This window comes from Amblyomma mixtum, chromosome 1 (assembly GCF_055824585.1).
Source record: "Amblyomma mixtum isolate Tamu chromosome 1, ASM5582458v1, whole genome shotgun sequence".
NCBI lineage: Eukaryota > Metazoa > Arthropoda > Arachnida > Ixodida > Ixodidae > Amblyomma > Amblyomma mixtum.
In genome coordinates, this window is record NC_143012.1 from 221343449 (window position 1) to 221360300 (window position 16852).

At 48.0% G+C, this 16852-nt stretch overlaps 1 protein-coding gene across 2 annotated transcripts; it reads right to left on the reverse strand.

Annotated features, from left to right (window-relative positions):
* Positions 1–278: 278 nt before the first annotated feature.
* On the reverse strand, positions 279–16140 carry LOC149370976 (uncharacterized). Of its 2 annotated transcripts, XM_089564140.1 has the most exons (7): positions 15834–16140; positions 13845–13914; positions 10526–10614; positions 10198–10272; positions 5084–5185; positions 4821–4874; positions 279–2765 (listed from the first exon to the last, which is right to left on the reverse strand). In XM_089564140.1, exons 1-7 carry the CDS (start codon positions 15882–15884, stop codon positions 1695–1697), a joined length of 1512 nt encoding a protein of 503 aa, XP_089420266.1. In that variant the 5' UTR covers positions 15885–16140; the 3' UTR covers positions 279–1694. The 2 variants fall into 2 exon arrangements, with proteins under 2 accessions (XP_089420266.1, XP_089420272.1); XM_089564146.1 differs by lacking the exon at positions 5084–5185.
* Positions 16141–16852: the final 712 nt, after the last annotated feature.

Consider the following 16852-nt stretch of genomic DNA (forward strand, 5'->3'; position numbering starts at 1 on the left):
TGACTGCGTCGCCATTTTAAATGCTAGCGCAAAACTACTTTGCAGCATTACCAAGAAGCTCCATAGATTAGAATTCTCGAATAACCTCGAATTGTCAAAACACCATTTCACCCTCCCTTTAAGGATTGCGACAGGTCCAGCCATGACATTTTGATGTGTGTCGTGTATGGAATAATGAAAGCGAGACGGTTAAAATACTTCTGGCTTCCTAGGGAAAGCCTTTAAGGTTTATTAGTATTCACGTTCACGTCCGATAACTCGGTATTGGCTACCTGGTTTTCGCAAGAAACTTGAGAATTCCTGCTGATCCAGACTGAATAGTCAGGGATGCTCGTAGTCACAAGGCATGTATGTACACGACGTAACAGTGTCTTGAGAGCAAACAGACGCCAAGACATAGGACGTGGAAGCAGAACTTTGCCGAACCACATTTATCGAGAGGTGAAGCAAACGTCAAAACCTACAAGACATACGAAACAACGACAGCTTCGAACGAAATGAGGGTTTCTTCGCATTAACGCAAGTTCCGCCACACCATTTGTGGAAAGTCCGTCGGGAGGACGCTCCTGGATGAAAGTTCCAGGTAAAACACATTTTCCACCCATAGCTGCACGCAAACAATAATTAATATTTGGGGCAACGTACTAGGCAGAGTAGGAAGAGATGGTGCCGGCAACAATACGATTCTCCAACGTTCACAACCAGCATATAGCTGCTTCACCCCATAGGGGAACTCGCACAGGTTTGTGACCTTTCCAAACAACGAACCAAAGCAAGCTAATTACAAGGTGATGCTTAACTAATGCTAGCACGAAAGAGTTCGATAATTTGTTGACTACATGCCCGATTCTATGCCTATGAAGGGGTTTTGACCTCCAGCTTCGAAAATCTCCGCGGCGCAGGAAAAAGGTTTACAAAGCTGGCGATTAAAGATCTCGAACCGCTACTAAGTTTACTTGAAAAGACGGCTTTAGACATGATAAGACAGCTGGGCGAACTAAGAAATCAAGGCCCAGCATGTAGAGGCAGACAGTATGGATTACAGTCAGCCTTAAATGCTGCTTGATCAGCGAACTTAAAAGCATATTTTGAACACGTTCATTTGTTTCACTCTCCAGTGCGAAACTGGATGCATGAAATAATTCCTTGGACCAAGTACTCACGAACTTTGTTTCGCCGTCAACAAATATTTTTCGTGGTCGCAGCCACCAGTGTTGCAAAGCTGAATAACGCAGGCGACATGACGGACGCAAAAGTCTTCTTATAAACAATACCGTGATTAAAGTGTAGTCTGCTTGACTAATATAGTAAGGCTGTCATCATGATCTTATGCATTGCCCTAAGCTGCTGAAGCGAAAGTGGAAAATGTTCTTGCTCGTGTTGGTATTTGCTCGTATTTCTGATCAGAAACCACACTACGCTGAGCCCCTCACATTTTTTTTTCAAGCGTGGAGAAGAATGAAAAGAATTAAAGAAAAGTCTGACATATATATCCACGGCAATTGATGAAAGTCACCACCTTACCACAGAAAGCAAAATAAGCACGAAAGTCGATTATATGTCCCGACTGCAGTTCATTACACTGAAAGTTGGACGGGATTGATCTTAAAACAAAAAAAACACCACCACTGTCTTCGTCAAGCAGCAGGCCGGGAACTTGCCAATTGAGGCTTCTTCCCATATGACCTGCCGGATCAAACTCCCGCTGATGGCGTCGGCTTAGACGAAGACTTCTTCGGTGACCTCGGGGATAATTTTCCAGACTTCCGCGAAGACCTCTTTGACTTTCTCTCTCGCCGTGTCGACATCGCCCCAGTCGTCGTCGTAGACGACTCCGCTTGCGGCGACGCAGCTTTGGAGTCTTGCGCGGCTTTGTCGGGCGAAGTCAACGACGCTGAGACGACGTTAGATGGCAGTGGCGGTGAAAATGCCTCCCCACTTTGGGGCAGTGGGCATAGAGCAGAATTCTCCTCCGGCACCTCTGCTTGCACCGTGGTGTCGGAGGGAGAGGCTTCTACAGCCGCAGTGGCGTCAGCCGAACTGATCTCCCGCTCGGCTGGCTGGCGCTGGCGTCGCGGGGACACTTCCGGGTTTCGTAGAATGGAGCGCACAGAGCCGGACAGCACGGGCGAATCGTTGGCGGACTGCGCTGCCCTCTCCTGTGCGGGCTGGAGGCCCGGCCTCTGAGCGTCCGTCGGAGCCAGGATGGACAGTCGGCGACCGGACTTGCGCTCTGGTAGCGGACGTCCTCCGGACGTCCCAGCACCAGCCTCCTCCGTCGACCTCCGCGACTGCCAGCCACGCTCAGACTGCGCCTTCTGCGGACTGCTGTCGGCCCTGGTCCCGTGCGACTCGTAGGTGGCCTCGAGCTCGTTGTCCGTCGCTACCACCGACGCTTCTCCGCTCGCGCTGCGACCGGCTCTGCGATGGCGGCCGGGACCGCTTTCTAGGCGGCGAGGGTCGTAGAGCGGCGGCCCTTCCCAGTCCAAGAAGGTCGGTGCGCCGCCCAGGTGCTGTCCATGGCGCAGCTGATCGGCAGTGACGTCGGCAGGGCTGCCAGCGATGATCGAGCTGGTTCGGAGGTCGGTGCCGTACGGTATGCGCCGCCTAAAATGCGCCGAACCCAGCTTCACGTCTGACGCATCGGCCCCTAGCCGGGCGGAGCCGACGGAGGAGGCGCCCTCGGTTGCACCTTCGATGATGATGGGCCGCTGCTCGACACCCAGCTGCCAGTAAAGGCGACCGAAACGGTACAGCACGTAGAACTGCGTGGCGACGGAGAAAAACAAGTGCATGATAGTCTCCGTTACAACTGCCACTGTAGTCTTCCTTCATCTTTTTCTTTGTTTATGGCTGATCTTAAGGAAACTGACGCATCACAGGGAGTTTGAGCTCAGCAAGCCAGACAATTTCATTCTGCGAGCTTGCCTGAAAGAAGTCAGTGACGTACTGTATGCTTGCAACGGCGCTTAAAATCCACTAACTCGATTACAACAAGCCTCTGGCAGGCAGGGCACCCCAGAAGATATACGCTACAAGAGATATGATCCAAATATAAATTTTCCTAAGCGCGCAAAAGTTGCGGGGAAACTAAAGGTGCAGTGAATAGTTGCTCCAACTGCCCTCATTTCGAATTTCCTTCTTGAACCCTGCACATGACCTTGGCGGTGGTTTTCCACCTAATAAGGCTGCATTCAGATACGGTTGCTCATCTTAACGTGGGGTATTTTAAGGCGGTCATCTCCGGCAAACGAGATATATAATATTGAAAAAAACCTTACTTTTTTTTAACAATAAAGGTCCAAGAAATACATGGTTCGAATGGAACCGCCTGTCTTCTCCGAACGCCCCTCCAAGAGTGTCCTATAAATCTGTGCAAAACAACTGAAGGTCTTTTCTGTCCACCTCATCTCATTCATTTACCGCAGCCTCAGCTGAAACGTTATTTTGCTATGTGCTTCCCGGGCCTCAAAGGACGGCCAACCCATTTCATCCTGTATATACAGGGTCTGTTCTGAAAGTAGTAGAACTGGTTTTTTCCTGGGCGAACGGGCGGACGAAAGGCAGTCTGCGCGCGCAGGATCGTTGAAGGGGGATATTGGGAATGCTGGGGAAAGTCGGCAGTCGGCTCTCGGCCGTTGAAGAGAGCAGGTCGCTTGTACTGTGAACCCCTGTCGAAACGTCTTGTCACGCAGAATCATAGTGTTTTCTGGATCAGCGATACGTGATCAAATTTTGTGTAAATCTTGGTAAAACAGGCGAAGAGACTCACGACGGGATTAAGGAGGCCTACGGTGGCGCTGCCATGGGTAGATCAGGTGCTTTTGAGTGGCACAAGCTGCTCCGGGAAGGTAAGAAAAGAGTGGAAGACGACGACCGCTTCGGACGCCTTTCGGCCAGCAAGACCAACGAAAATGTGTAGCGCGTGAAACATTTACTCAACAGTGATCGTAGGATGAGCATCAGAATGGTTGCTGATGACTTGAGCATTCTTCAAACCCAAGTCTTTGAGATCGTGACAGAACACTTAGCCATGAGGAAAGTGTCCGCGAAGTTGGTGCCGGGAGTGTTGTCAGAGGAGCAAAAGGCCAACCGGAAAGCGATCGATCTTATTCATCATGTGAATGAGGACCCCGATTTTTTGCCCAGCACAAGGCAGCAACGCTGCCTCAGCCCCCCTACAGCCGCGACTTAGCCCCGCCAGTCTTTTTTCTATTCCCGCGAATAAAATCAATGCTCAAGGGGAACATCACGGATTAGTAGAGACGGTTCAACAGGCCGTGACGAGGAAGCTAAACAGCATTCCGGTCCAGGCGTTCTTGGAGGCGTACGAAAACTGGAAAACTCATTGGCAGCAGCGTGTAGGTGCGGAAGGGTGCTACTTTGAAAAAGTCTAATCGTTTGTACTATTCTCATGAATAAATTTTATTAAAAAATTGAGTCCTACTACTTTCAAAACAGACCCTGTATACAGGCGGCACATATATGGGCCATGCAAAAGACAACAACCTTAGTTTGTTGTCTTTTGCATGTGCCCCTAGAGCTGATCGGCTCGCCGTTCTTCAGCTGAACTCAAGTCCTTGTGACACATCTGATTTTAAGCAGAGTAATCGTGAAAGATAGCACCGGAACTGTTCCACCCTTCCAGAGTCCTCTTATTGAATCGTATATATTGTATTACCATAGTGCTTTATGCGCAATTATGGCCGTGTTCCTCGGGTAATTATGGCCATGCATGAGGCACTGCCGGCAACACGTATTGCATTTACGCGTTTTTATGCGCTCTGAAACTTGCTTAACCTTGCTTAAACAGCACTTACCTTAGCCGCTTCGATGGAAAGCCGGATCACAGTGTTCAACACGAACCGTTCAGTCTGCAAATAAGAAAACAAGAAGTCATTAGTAAGCACATATTATCCATAATAAGATAAAATAGGGGTAAAGAGCATGTGGAAGCTAAGGATGGTCAATTTATGAATAAAAGTTAATAAAGACTAGAAGCATAGGTTCCAAAAGTGAGGAGAAGGTATGCGTCGTGTCATAATTTTGAAATGCAGACTATCCAGGCAGACGTGAAACTCACGCTCCCACTCGTGTTGTAGTTGTAGACCATGTCGGGGCCAACGCTCGCCGGTGACGTGGTGATGGACCAGATAATGAAAAGGAGCAGCGCACGTCTTGGTTTCTGGCGAAGAGAGAATCGCGAAAACAGCAAAGCGAGAGATGAAGCGTGGATGACTCAGTTCGTTCAGACGTGTCTTCCGCCCACACAAGAGCGCACCCTGATGTGGAGTCCGTTTAGCCACTTCACGGAAGGGGAGGAAAATATCAAGGAATCAGTAGAACATTTACATAGCCTTATCTATCCCAGCTGCACTTTATTTTTACTGATAGTTTATAGGGAAGAGCTGGATATGGCGCGCATAACCGTCTTCAAGAATTCCTTTCCATTTTTGGCTGCCCTAGTGTAGGCTACTACTGTAACAGGTGCCACTAATGTCTCTAAGAGGCCCGCTTCTGTAGTTTTTCATGCTGTATTTTGAGCAAAATATCCTGATTCTGATCAAAAGTGCTGTAGTTTAGTGTGTGGGGTCCCCATAATAACGGATGCTGTTATTTTCACGCCGCTGCTTGAAGACCGGTTTTAGTGGGCTAGCTGTTGCAGATTCTTGAACATGACGAGGAAACATAGCGTAGACAAGGGACATCACAAACAGATGAGCAACACGGGCGCTGGTTTCGTGTACCTCTCCTCTCCTTTCGTATGCCTCGCCATGAGCTGCTCAGTTTACGATCTCACACGTTCCTTCTCTGTAGTCTGAGTGGACGGCACATTCGCTATAGATGTATACAATTTAAGTCTGCACAGAAGTTCCGCCACACGTGATTCCCTCGCGGCAAAATGTGTTCCTTTAAAAAAGCTTATATAGCTGGCTAAACAAGAAGCTAATCACAAGACAAAATTAGGAACGCAAGAATTTCCAAGCCTCCGCATTGTTTGATACAGTGAAACAATAAAAAGCTGATTTCGCTCATTGTTGTGATTGGTCAACAGATTAATGCAGGACGTCGAAGTAAGGATTTTAGCCATCACAGATGTGGATCAGGGCCTATTTTGCAAGCTGCTGCTTTATTTTTTTTAAGTAAGTTGCATCCTACTGTAGTGATTCCTGCCACATGTGACAGGTCTGCCTGATTAATTTATGTATCTTTAAGGGTAACACCGGAAGCAGAAAAGAAAGTCATATGCGCGAATTTTATATATCTCCTAACTGTAACGCAATCATGCAGCTTGAATGCCTAGTATCCACTTGCTTTTGTGATAAAGCCAAAAAGATGACAATTAAGCGCCGAAAGTAACGTAATAGAAGAAAGCAGTGGGTGAACTAATTTAATTTTAATGTCAGTGGCGCCAGGGCACTATAAGTGGTTCCAGCGCTTAGCGCACCCTTTACGATTTAAGATGCGTACTAACAAACACACCGGGTAGACATATGGATGCAGGGGGGAGTGCCGTCTTAGCGTGTAAATATAAGATGGCTGTGTAGTGTGCCAACTGTGACAGGTTCCGCTACCGCCATGCGCCGACACTGTGCTGCGCCTGACGACGACGAAGTTATGCGCCGACACTACGCTGCGCCTGACGACGACGAAGTTGCCCCGCTCTCTTGGTGCTGGCTACGCCCGTCTACGCTGCCAGATCCTGCACGGCGGTTCGGTCTCTTGAGGACGCCTAATAAACGCACCCCTACAATTGGTGGAGGTGCTGAGTTCGTCCCCTACCAACCTGGAACTCCGGAGCCGTACGCTGCCGCCTGTGTCAACCATGCCAGATGAGACTGCCCCAACACCGGCGGCCAGTTCAACCACCGTCATTTGTTCTGGCGCCATCCGGCAGCGTGACCCTGCCCTTTTCAGTGGGACTGCCGACCAAGATGTTGACGACTGGTTGTCATCGTATGAGCGAGTGAGCAGCTATAACAAGTGGGATGACACTATCAAGCTGAGTAACGTCATCTTTTATCTCACGGACGTGGCGAACCTCTGGTTTCGAAACCATGAGGCGGACCTACCCACTTGGCCCGTATTTAAGAAGAGCTTTGCGGAAGTGTTCGGCCGCCCTGCGGTGCGCAAGCTCCGTGCCGAACAGCGCTTACGGGACCGCGCTCAACACACCGACGAGACCTTCACAAGTTACATTGAGGACATCGTTGACCTCTGCAAACGTGTCAACGCCGCCATGCCAGAAGCGGACAAGATCCACCATATCCTCAAAGGCATCGCTGACGACGTATTTCAGATGCTCCTCGCGAAAAATCCCACCACCGTCAGTGAGGTCATTAAGCTTTGCCAGAGCTACGACGAGCTCCGCAAGCAGCGCGCTTCTACACGGCGTGCCGGTGTCTGCGACGAAGCCCTCTCCACTCTGGCCTTGGGCGGTACTACTCCTGAGGACTCCCCTCTTCTCAACCACATCAAAGCCTTCGTTCGTGAAGAGGTCGCTCGCCAGCTTGCTCGCTCGTTTACCACGCAGACCCAGTGGCAGCAAAAACATGACCGCGACACTTCCGCGGCCTCTACCTCCTACCCTGCCGACTCCCTTGTGTGGCTCTGGGTGCCTCCCACAACTCCCGGCCTTTCGCGGAAACTGCTGCATCGGTATCATGGTCCCTACCGGGTTCTCAAGCAAACATCTCCGGTCAATTATATTGTTGAGCCTGTTGCACCCGCTGCGGACTTGCGTCGCCGTGGCCGCGAAACCGTCCACGTCGACCGACTGAAGCCGTACTACGACCCCTCTGTTCTTCCTTCCCCTTAAGACGCCAGTATGGCTCCTTTTCACCGGGGGGAAACTGTAGTGTGCCAACTGTGACAGGTTCCGCTACCGCCATGCGCCGACACTGCGCTGCGCCTGACGACGACGAAGTTATGCGCCGACACTACGCTGCGCCTGACGACGACGAAGTTGCCCCGCTCTCTTGGTGCTGGCTACGCCCGTCTACGCTGCCAGATCCTGCACGGCGGTTCGGTCTCTTGAGGACGCCTAATAAACGCACCCCTACAGCTGTGTTACTTATTTCGTACTTTTGTATCTTTAAAACTTTTAATCCTATATTACTGGCTGGCTGCAATTTAATCTGTTTTCTGTGTTCTACGCTGTTATTTAATTTCTGTGAAGGCTCATACAACTTTTTCACTGCGCTTTTGCTCTCACTCCGTCCATGCCCCGCACTGTGTCCTATCTAGTGCTGTCTCTCAGGCGCCGTATCTCACCAACTAGCCCAAAGTGCCACCCTTGTTCTTTCGCGCGTCTTTACTGCTGAGAGTCACGGTAATAGTGGCGCCATCTATGAACTGTGGCTGCATGCATTTGGGTTATCTTGCTCTCGCCGGTAGCGCCAAGTTCAAAGGGAGATGTCTGGCGTTTTGAGTTTTGCTCTAGAGTCGATATTCAAGACAGCGACCACTTCGTTTTGATAGCCACCGCCAGAGTGTGTAACTTTCAGAGCATGACGCAGCACTAACCAAGCGCTATTAGTCGTATACTCTGCCAGTAATGAAAACAAATTTTTGATGGGAAACTAAAATGAATGGAATATGGCTGCATGTTCTGGGCATCCGCTGCATCAGACCAGGTTCAAGTTCGTTTCTAAAATGGAGTAACGCAGGGAAACCTTCGCAACTCCATCCAAGACGGGGTGAATTACTGGGTATCAAGTAACAATATACTGGTCATGTGCTTTCGTGCATATTGACTCCCGTGTACCACTGTAAACCCCAGCTCACGACTCAAGCAGAACGGTTTGATAATAGTAAATACAGCTCCATTATAGTTTTCAGACCTGTGCTACAGTTTTTATAACAGCGTTAGTAGCGACGTCGCAAATCTGGTCAATGCTACGGAAATTCGAGAAGCTATATTCAAGACATTTCCTTCTAGTCGAGGGAATGCATATCAGTGTTCACAAAAGGCATGACCGCTGTTAGAGGCACTATGCTCGATGCTTCGAAATGAAATGAAGAATGTGTAAAATAATCTGCACCGGTTCTTCAAGCTTAAACATCCCGTAGTAAGGTTGTGAGAGTACCGTAATGAACGAAGGCGGTACGATATGTGCGCGAGTTGTGCCTCACTAGCACTAATAGTAGTTAAACCATCGCTAGTTAAACTATCGCGTGTACTGTGCGATGTCAGTGCACGTTAAAGAACTCCAGGTGGTCGAAATTTCCGGAGCCCTCCACTACGGCGTCTCTCATATCCTTAGTCGCTTTGGGACGTTAAACCCCATAAACCAACCATAAACCCACTAACATCCCGCAGGCAGATTGTGAGAGTACCGTAATGAATGAAGGGGGTACGATATGTGAACGAGCTGCGCCTCACTAGCAACAGTGATAGTGGTCGCTATCACAGCAGCAGTGATAGCTATCAAATCTTTCCCACGAATTCACATAAACCATCACTTGTGATTTCAAGAGCCATGTGCAAAGTCTGTTCACGTTCAGGTCCATAAGTTTACTGCGCGAGGCTGAACTGGCCGACAGTGACTTATTTCTTCCCCTTTCGAGCCGAAAATCGTGCAATACTCACTAAAAATTGACAGCTGTTTGCTTAAATTTTGAAGGATACTAGAAGGAGGCTGAATATAAACATCGTTACAGCACAAGCACAAGTTTCAGAAGGTACAAATATATTTCTAAAAAGAATGGAGCGTAGCTCGTATAAAATTATTCGCATAATAAAGACAAGATCCGTACTGACGACAATTAGAGAGGGCAGGCAGCTTCTGCGCAATAGTCTTAAGTATAATGGACTGTTGACGATTTGAACTAGCCTAATTCAAAAGTTCAGGTTTCTTATAACTGACGGGAGTTGATTTCGCGAACGTGAAGCGTATATAAAGGGGCTGCTATTTTCCAACTCTGCATAATTGGAACAAAATTTGGCCTCCTTCGAATTCGAATAATCAAGAGCCGAGTGAATTGTCTTCTGAAGAGTAGTCACCACCGTGGCACGCGAATTAGTTGCCAGAACGTCTGCGAAGCACGGGCATGAAAAATTTGACAACAGACAGAAAATAGAAAGTAAGCTGAACCCAATGAAAAAGCTTTGAAACGGAGGCTTTCTTTTAGTTGTTTACTCTTCGTAGTTGTTAGTACGGTGATGTGTTAATCAGGTTAGGGAATGGCGCTTACCTTCAGGCGAGAAATCAAACTTTTGCGGCGGGACCCATGCTTGTGCTTACGGGACGGAGTAGGGGGCTTGTCCATCTGAGAGGCAAAAGAAGCAGAAATCTTATTAACTGAGATCGTTGGTAAGATGAGACACTCCTCTACAAAACCTACAACGCCAGCATGACAACTGATTTTCTACATATTAAAAATAGAGGGCAGGAATAATCTTTGGATGAAACAATTCCTATCGCCATTGACAGTAAACGCAAATCTTGAGGAGTCAGAAAAGGTTGCATAGTTTTTGCATTTAATTTTTTTCATCTATACTTTTCTTGTTTGTAATACTTACGTCCCACACTCCTATGATGGTTATGATGTCCACAAACACACTGAAAGCGCTCTCGAAAGTCCTCACGCCCCTGATGTAGGCCATGTGTCCTGAAATCAGAAGACACAAGAAAGTTCGTTGCAAAAACCGAGTGGCAGATGTATACCCCTGCATAGAAAATCAGCCTATTAGCATGACTGCAAAGCGGTTATTTTTCTAATGTTCTGTGGGGACCTCGTCTGCTGTGGTTCACTTCCCCACAATGCACTCTCCTTAGCCGTGTTGCTTCCCCGCAATGCCCCCTCTTTAGTTGTGTGAGTTAATTTAACTAACAAGGGAGGGCGCCGGAGTCACAGAGACATAAGCGCCATAGATGGCGTGATTGTTGCGCGCGGGGGGGGGGGGGGGGGGGGGGGAGACGGCCCTCTTCGGCTCGGAACATTGGAAGCGCGCTAACGTTCACGGGCGACGCTCCGTCGGCGGGGTGAATGGTGAAGCCTCGTGGTGGGGACTGGGGGGGGGGGGGGGGGGGAATTTCTTTCACAACTCGTCCCGTTCGGCCTCGGAGTTTCCCTTGCCCTAGCGCGGGCGAACGTTCGCTCGTAACCGTGCTGGTGAGTCGGATATCCTCGATTCCTCAGCGTATTTTGTTGCTTGCTGGAGTTATTGTTGTTGTAGCAACAAATTCCTTCAACAAAACTTGGGTAGGGCCTAGTTGGTACATGATGTTGTGAAGGTAAAGGATGCGCAATCAAAGGACGAACCACGAAGAAAGACTCCACTGAACTAGAAAGGAACTTCAACAAAACTTGGGTAGGGCCTAGTTGGTACATGATGTTGTGAAGGTAAAGGATGCGCAATCAAAGGACGAACCACGAAGAAAGTCTTTCTTCGTGGTTCGTCCTTTGATTGCGCATCCTTTACCTTCACAACAAATTCCTTGTTTGTGTCAGCCAGACTGTCGTTCCTTTGTTCCCTCAGAGCAATGCCCGCCAAGGTCGGCGTGTGCTCAGTAGCGTACGCGATCACGGGGTGGGGCCCGGCGGTTTTGAACAGTGTCAGCCGCGATTGAAAGGGCGGGGGAAGGACGTATTTATCTCTCTAATTAAAGCCACACAGTTCATAGCGAAGAAAATATACCTGGTTCTGGTACATATCCTGGTATCGGTGCTATACTTGGGGGAAAAACTGACAGGGGCACCTAGTTACCTTACGCGTTGGCAATGCGGTATGATTAGAAGCCGTGGATGCCTTTACCGGAAGTGACGCCACTTCCGCTGCGGCGGCATCACTCCCCTCCAGCCTCAGAAAAGGATTCTCGACGGTAACACAGCTAATTACAGTAATAAATTCATTTGCTTCTTGTATAGATAATAAAGGCCAAATCGATGCAATATTTTTGGATTTTAGCAAGGCATTTGATAAAGTTCCTCATGATAAACTAATTTTTAAAATGAAAGAAATTGGCATTCCTGATATTTTAGTGACATGGATTACTGCATACTTAAAAGACCGCAAACAGTTTGTTGAAGTGGGTGGACAACGTTCGGGCTCTCTTCCAGTTTCATCCGGTGTTCCCCAAGGAAGTGTTTTGGGTCCTCTGCTTTTCCTTTTGTATGTCAATGATATTGTTCAAGTTGTTAACCCACCAGTGCATATTCGATTGTTTGCTGACGATTGCATTCTATACCGAGAAGTTACAAATAAGGAGGATCAAAGTGACCTGGACAGTGCCTTGAACAACGTTTTTGAATGGTGCGACCGATGGGGCATGGTTCTGAATGCTGACAAAAGTGTATATATGCCGACAACCCGAAAAACCATACTTCATAGCTACACATATAAATTAGGCTCTCTCCCTCTTCAACAAGTATCCAACTACAAATACCTAGGAGTAACAATAAGTAGCAATCTATCGTGGAACTTGCACATAAACAATATCTGCTCTGCGGCATTTAGGAAATTGTGCTGCTTAAGACATAAACTAAAAAATGCTCCTTCTAAAATTAAGCTACTTTGTCATTCTTCAATAATTAGACCTAAACTCGAATATGCATGCATAGTGTGGGACCCGTATACTAAATCTAACGTAAAAAATCTGAAGAGAATACAGAGAAGAGCTGTCAGGTTTATCTTTAATAAATATGCAAGGTCTGACTCCCCCACCACTTTAATGGAGATTAATAAAATTGAACTACTTGAACATCGGCGAAGAAAGCTTACGTTACAATTTATTTCTCTTTTATTACATAACAAACTTGGTTTGGATCCCTCATCATACTTAACGCCGGCACCAACCAGACAAACTCGTCAACACCATCCCAGTTCTCTAACCCCTATATTCGCTAGAACAGACAATTACAAGTTCTCGTTTTTTCCACGCACAATAACAGATTGGAATGAGCTAGTTAAACCATTATCCGAAGAGTTTTAATCAATTATTTTTTCTATACTGTGTTGTTCTTTTTTGAAATGTTGCGTTTTTTTTTTGTCTCTTGATTGACTTTGTTCGCCCACCCTGCTTGGACTCAGTGTCCGCAGTATTTTGTAAATAAATAAATAAATGGGAACTATCCGCTCTGGTGACATCACCTCCTTCCAGCCAATGGGAATCATCCGATACGATGACGTCCTTTATTACCAGGCAATGTGTGAATCCCATGACCAACGACACATTATCTTCCAATCTGGCTTTCAATGCTCGCGCCTTAAACTTGGAATAATGACATGAGAAATTATCTAAAATACACATGAGGGAGAACGTGCAGCATTAGCTCTGGCTTGAAACAAGGAGTCGAATAGGGAGCTGCAATCGCTGTTAAAAGGGAGAGCACCAAGTGCAAAGGAGCGTAGGGCGACTTCTGGACGACACACCAGTTATTTCATGCTTGTAGCCACTCGAAATGTCTTGTCTGCTGCTCCTGTTCCCACGTCTTGCGTTGTTTAAGGAGATATTTAGGTTAGGGCTCTTTCAGATATCTTCCCGTTTTTCGGGAAAACTAGCTGATGAAACGTTTCGGACGAGGCCCTATCATTGTGGATAGGGTATGTTAGCCTCTGTTAAAAGCGGTAATATAAACGCATCGTTCGCTGGACTAATGCAGAAAAAATACACAAACGAGTACGCCACTGCTCCGTTTTTTTCTTTCCCGAATGGTGTCACTGTAGCAGAATGTTAACTGATTAAAAGTAATAGTAACAGCCCAAATTATTCGCACTGGCTCAAAATCAGTTAATTCTGCTAGGGCACGGAATTCCTGCGTACGTTGTGTTCCCCATCAGCAGCCACTTTAAAGCGTTCCCATCAACTAACACTGTGCTTCGTAGGTTTTCTCCTCACCTGGCTCCTTGCTGTTGAGCGTGGTTTCCGGCGGGAAGATGTGCACCAGGAAGATGACAAAGTTGTTCACCTGAGTGAGGAAGGACCAATCAATACGGATAGGCGAGTTGAGAAAGTATTCTAAAATAGCAGTACTCAGTCGCAATGCGCCTTAAAGATGGCATGGATTATTCGTGATAGGGAAGCAGGTATGTAATCGAAAAATACTGCTGTCGAAGTTTTATGCACAGAAACCAAACTAGACGCATGCGGTGCAGTGGCAAAGTATCAATTATGGATCCGCTGTTCCGCTATTGTATGTGTACGCCTTCACTAACATGGATAAATATAACTAAATGAAACCTCGTTATAATGAATCGGTCTGTGGCGCAATAAGGGTTACAGCGAAGAAATAACCATCCCCCATTGGTAGCTTCCACAGGAAACGATGCATTTTTTATCTCTTGTTACGGAGTGAAATCCTACTACAACGGGGCAAGTTAACGAGGGACACTAAGGGAACTTAAATGCGAGCGAGCAATGGGGAAGCGTTGCAATCCTATTCCACTTATATCCCCTTTATATTGCAAATTCTTTTTCCAATTCCAATCTAATTCTATACGATTTGTATTTCAATGATATTCCAATTGTATTCAATTCATATTTCAATTCTATAATTATATTCTATTTAATTGTATTTTTTGTAGCTGCAAGCACTAGCTCTGACAATTATACTGGATAAGATTTGGTATTTTTCCCCCCGCTTTTGATGACGTCACACCGTTTCTATCAATCGCCAGTTTTGTAACGCCGCGACATCTTGGGAGACGCTGGGCTTTCTTGTCGATGAGCCATCTGATGCTTTCGCTTTTACTGACCTATGCGTGTCTATCTGTACCGGTGGCCAACGACGACGAGCCGCACCCCAGGTGGTGGAAATTTCCGGTGTCCCTCACTAGGGCGCTCTCGTAGGCTGAGTCGCTTTGGAACGTTAAACCTCATTAACCAAACCTAAACCAAACCAATTGAACACGCGCCGTAGAATGCCCTCTCAGCTAAACTGGTGAATTGTTCGAGTTCAAAATTTGCGCATAAATAGCATTTGGTCGGAAGTGTCGTTTTTTACGCTACATTTGTTTGGTGTAGCTCCCTGAATCGAAAAAAAAAGACGGATATTCGCATCGTCTGTAGTAACGACGAAACAAAACAGGTCATTACCTCGTCTGTTGCACCGGTGGCGCCATCTCGTTTGTCAGTTGGGAAGATTCGGCAATAGAGGTAGGGCAGGGGGGGGGGGGGGGGGGGTTGCGTTAGGTTTGGAACGCTTTTCATACTGCTTCATCAATAAGCGCAAAAACTGCAGGGCCAAAACTCCCCTAAATTTCAAGTCGTTCGCGAGGAATCGTCTTCAACCTTCAGGCAAAAGGTTACCATTGCCGAATCTCCACATCAGAAAAACGAGATGGCGCCACCGGGGCAACGCTGAGGGAACTGTGCTTTGTATCGTCGTCGCCGCTGGCGATTCGCATATGCAATTTTTTTTTATTTATCCCGGCAACTACCCCTAACAAATGTAGCGTAAAAGCATTCTGCCCACCATACGCCATTTCTTTGCGAAACTCGAGCACGAACAATTTTCCGGTTTAGCTGAGAAAAGCATTCTACGGCGCGCGTTTAATTGCTTCACACGCCGTATAGCGGCTTCTGCACCTGACGCAGTGAGTGCGACCACTTGGAAGACACAGAGACCGCTACCAAAGATGGCACATTGTCTTGACCGCCTACAGCCCGGTTCACGCGTCCCTCATGGATCGTATCTAGCTGGGCATCAAGATCACTCGGCCACAGGTGAGCGCGGGGATTTCGGTTAGGAGATGATTTGACGTCAACGCCAAAGCCGCGGACGTTTACTGCGGGGTCCTGCCCAAGGGAGCCGTACGAATTGATCGTGATAAGCGTCTTCCCTGCGGTCTATTTCGTGCGAAAACCAGAGAAGCCGGGCGAACTCACGCAACAGAAGGTGGCCACAATGACGACGCTGTCCCTGCTGCTGATGTCCATGGTCGACTTGGGAGAAGATAGCGCCGCTGAGGGCCAGTCCGCGCTTGCAGCCGGCCCGCTTGTTCTTCTTCTTCTGAAGCACGCGCTGACGCGTGATCACGGTGCGTGGCCACGTTGATAGCTCGGTTCGTCGTCTTCGACTGCTACACAAGACACCTAATTTTTTTTTTGGTTTCATGGTGCGAGCGCTATATCATTACTGTTGTGTGGCGCCCTCTTGGGTCGACACACAATTCACTTAGCTGATTTGTAAATCTGGTCTAACAACAATGACTTTGTTTGCTGTGTGAATAAAACCGTGGGGAACGGGTATCTGTTCTCGCTTCGGCGAGCGCGGCTTCGGCCGCTTTTTTTTGAGCAGCGTCCGCTCCGGCGGACGCAGTTGTTGCTGCGACGCGCGTCTTTTCTTTCCTTTTTCTCTTTCCTCTGATCTTTTAACTCTCCTCTATCTGCACGTGGCAGCGGTGGTGGCTTGGCTAGAGCCAGTAGCAGGCCCGTGCAATTTCCTCTTCATCCTTCTCTCAGTCACAACAACAACAACAACAAGCCCGCTTTTGTTCCGCTCGGAACCGAGTCGTGTCCTTCAGCGGCCCGTTGCGGGCCTTGCCGGGGTGTTCATGCAACACCACATTTTGGCGACGAGGATGGGATCACAGTAAGTGACGTTTGTACGCTTGCCCCGACTGACGTACCATTTGCTTCGACTGGCCCTGTGTTTTGCTGCCCCGCTCCACCTTCTCCTGCAACTTTAGAGACTTTGCGTCAGCATGGCGTCAGGCCTCGCTCCCGCGCCGTTTTTGTCTGCGCCCGGTTCGCCTGCAGTGCCGTGGAAGCGTTGGTTCAAACTTTTCGAGGCGTACCTCCTGTCGGCCGGTGGTAGCGACTGGGCACCGGAGCGGAAAACGGCACTCCTTCTCACGCTGCTCGGAGCAGAGGGACAGCGCCAGCATTTCAACAATGAAGAAACT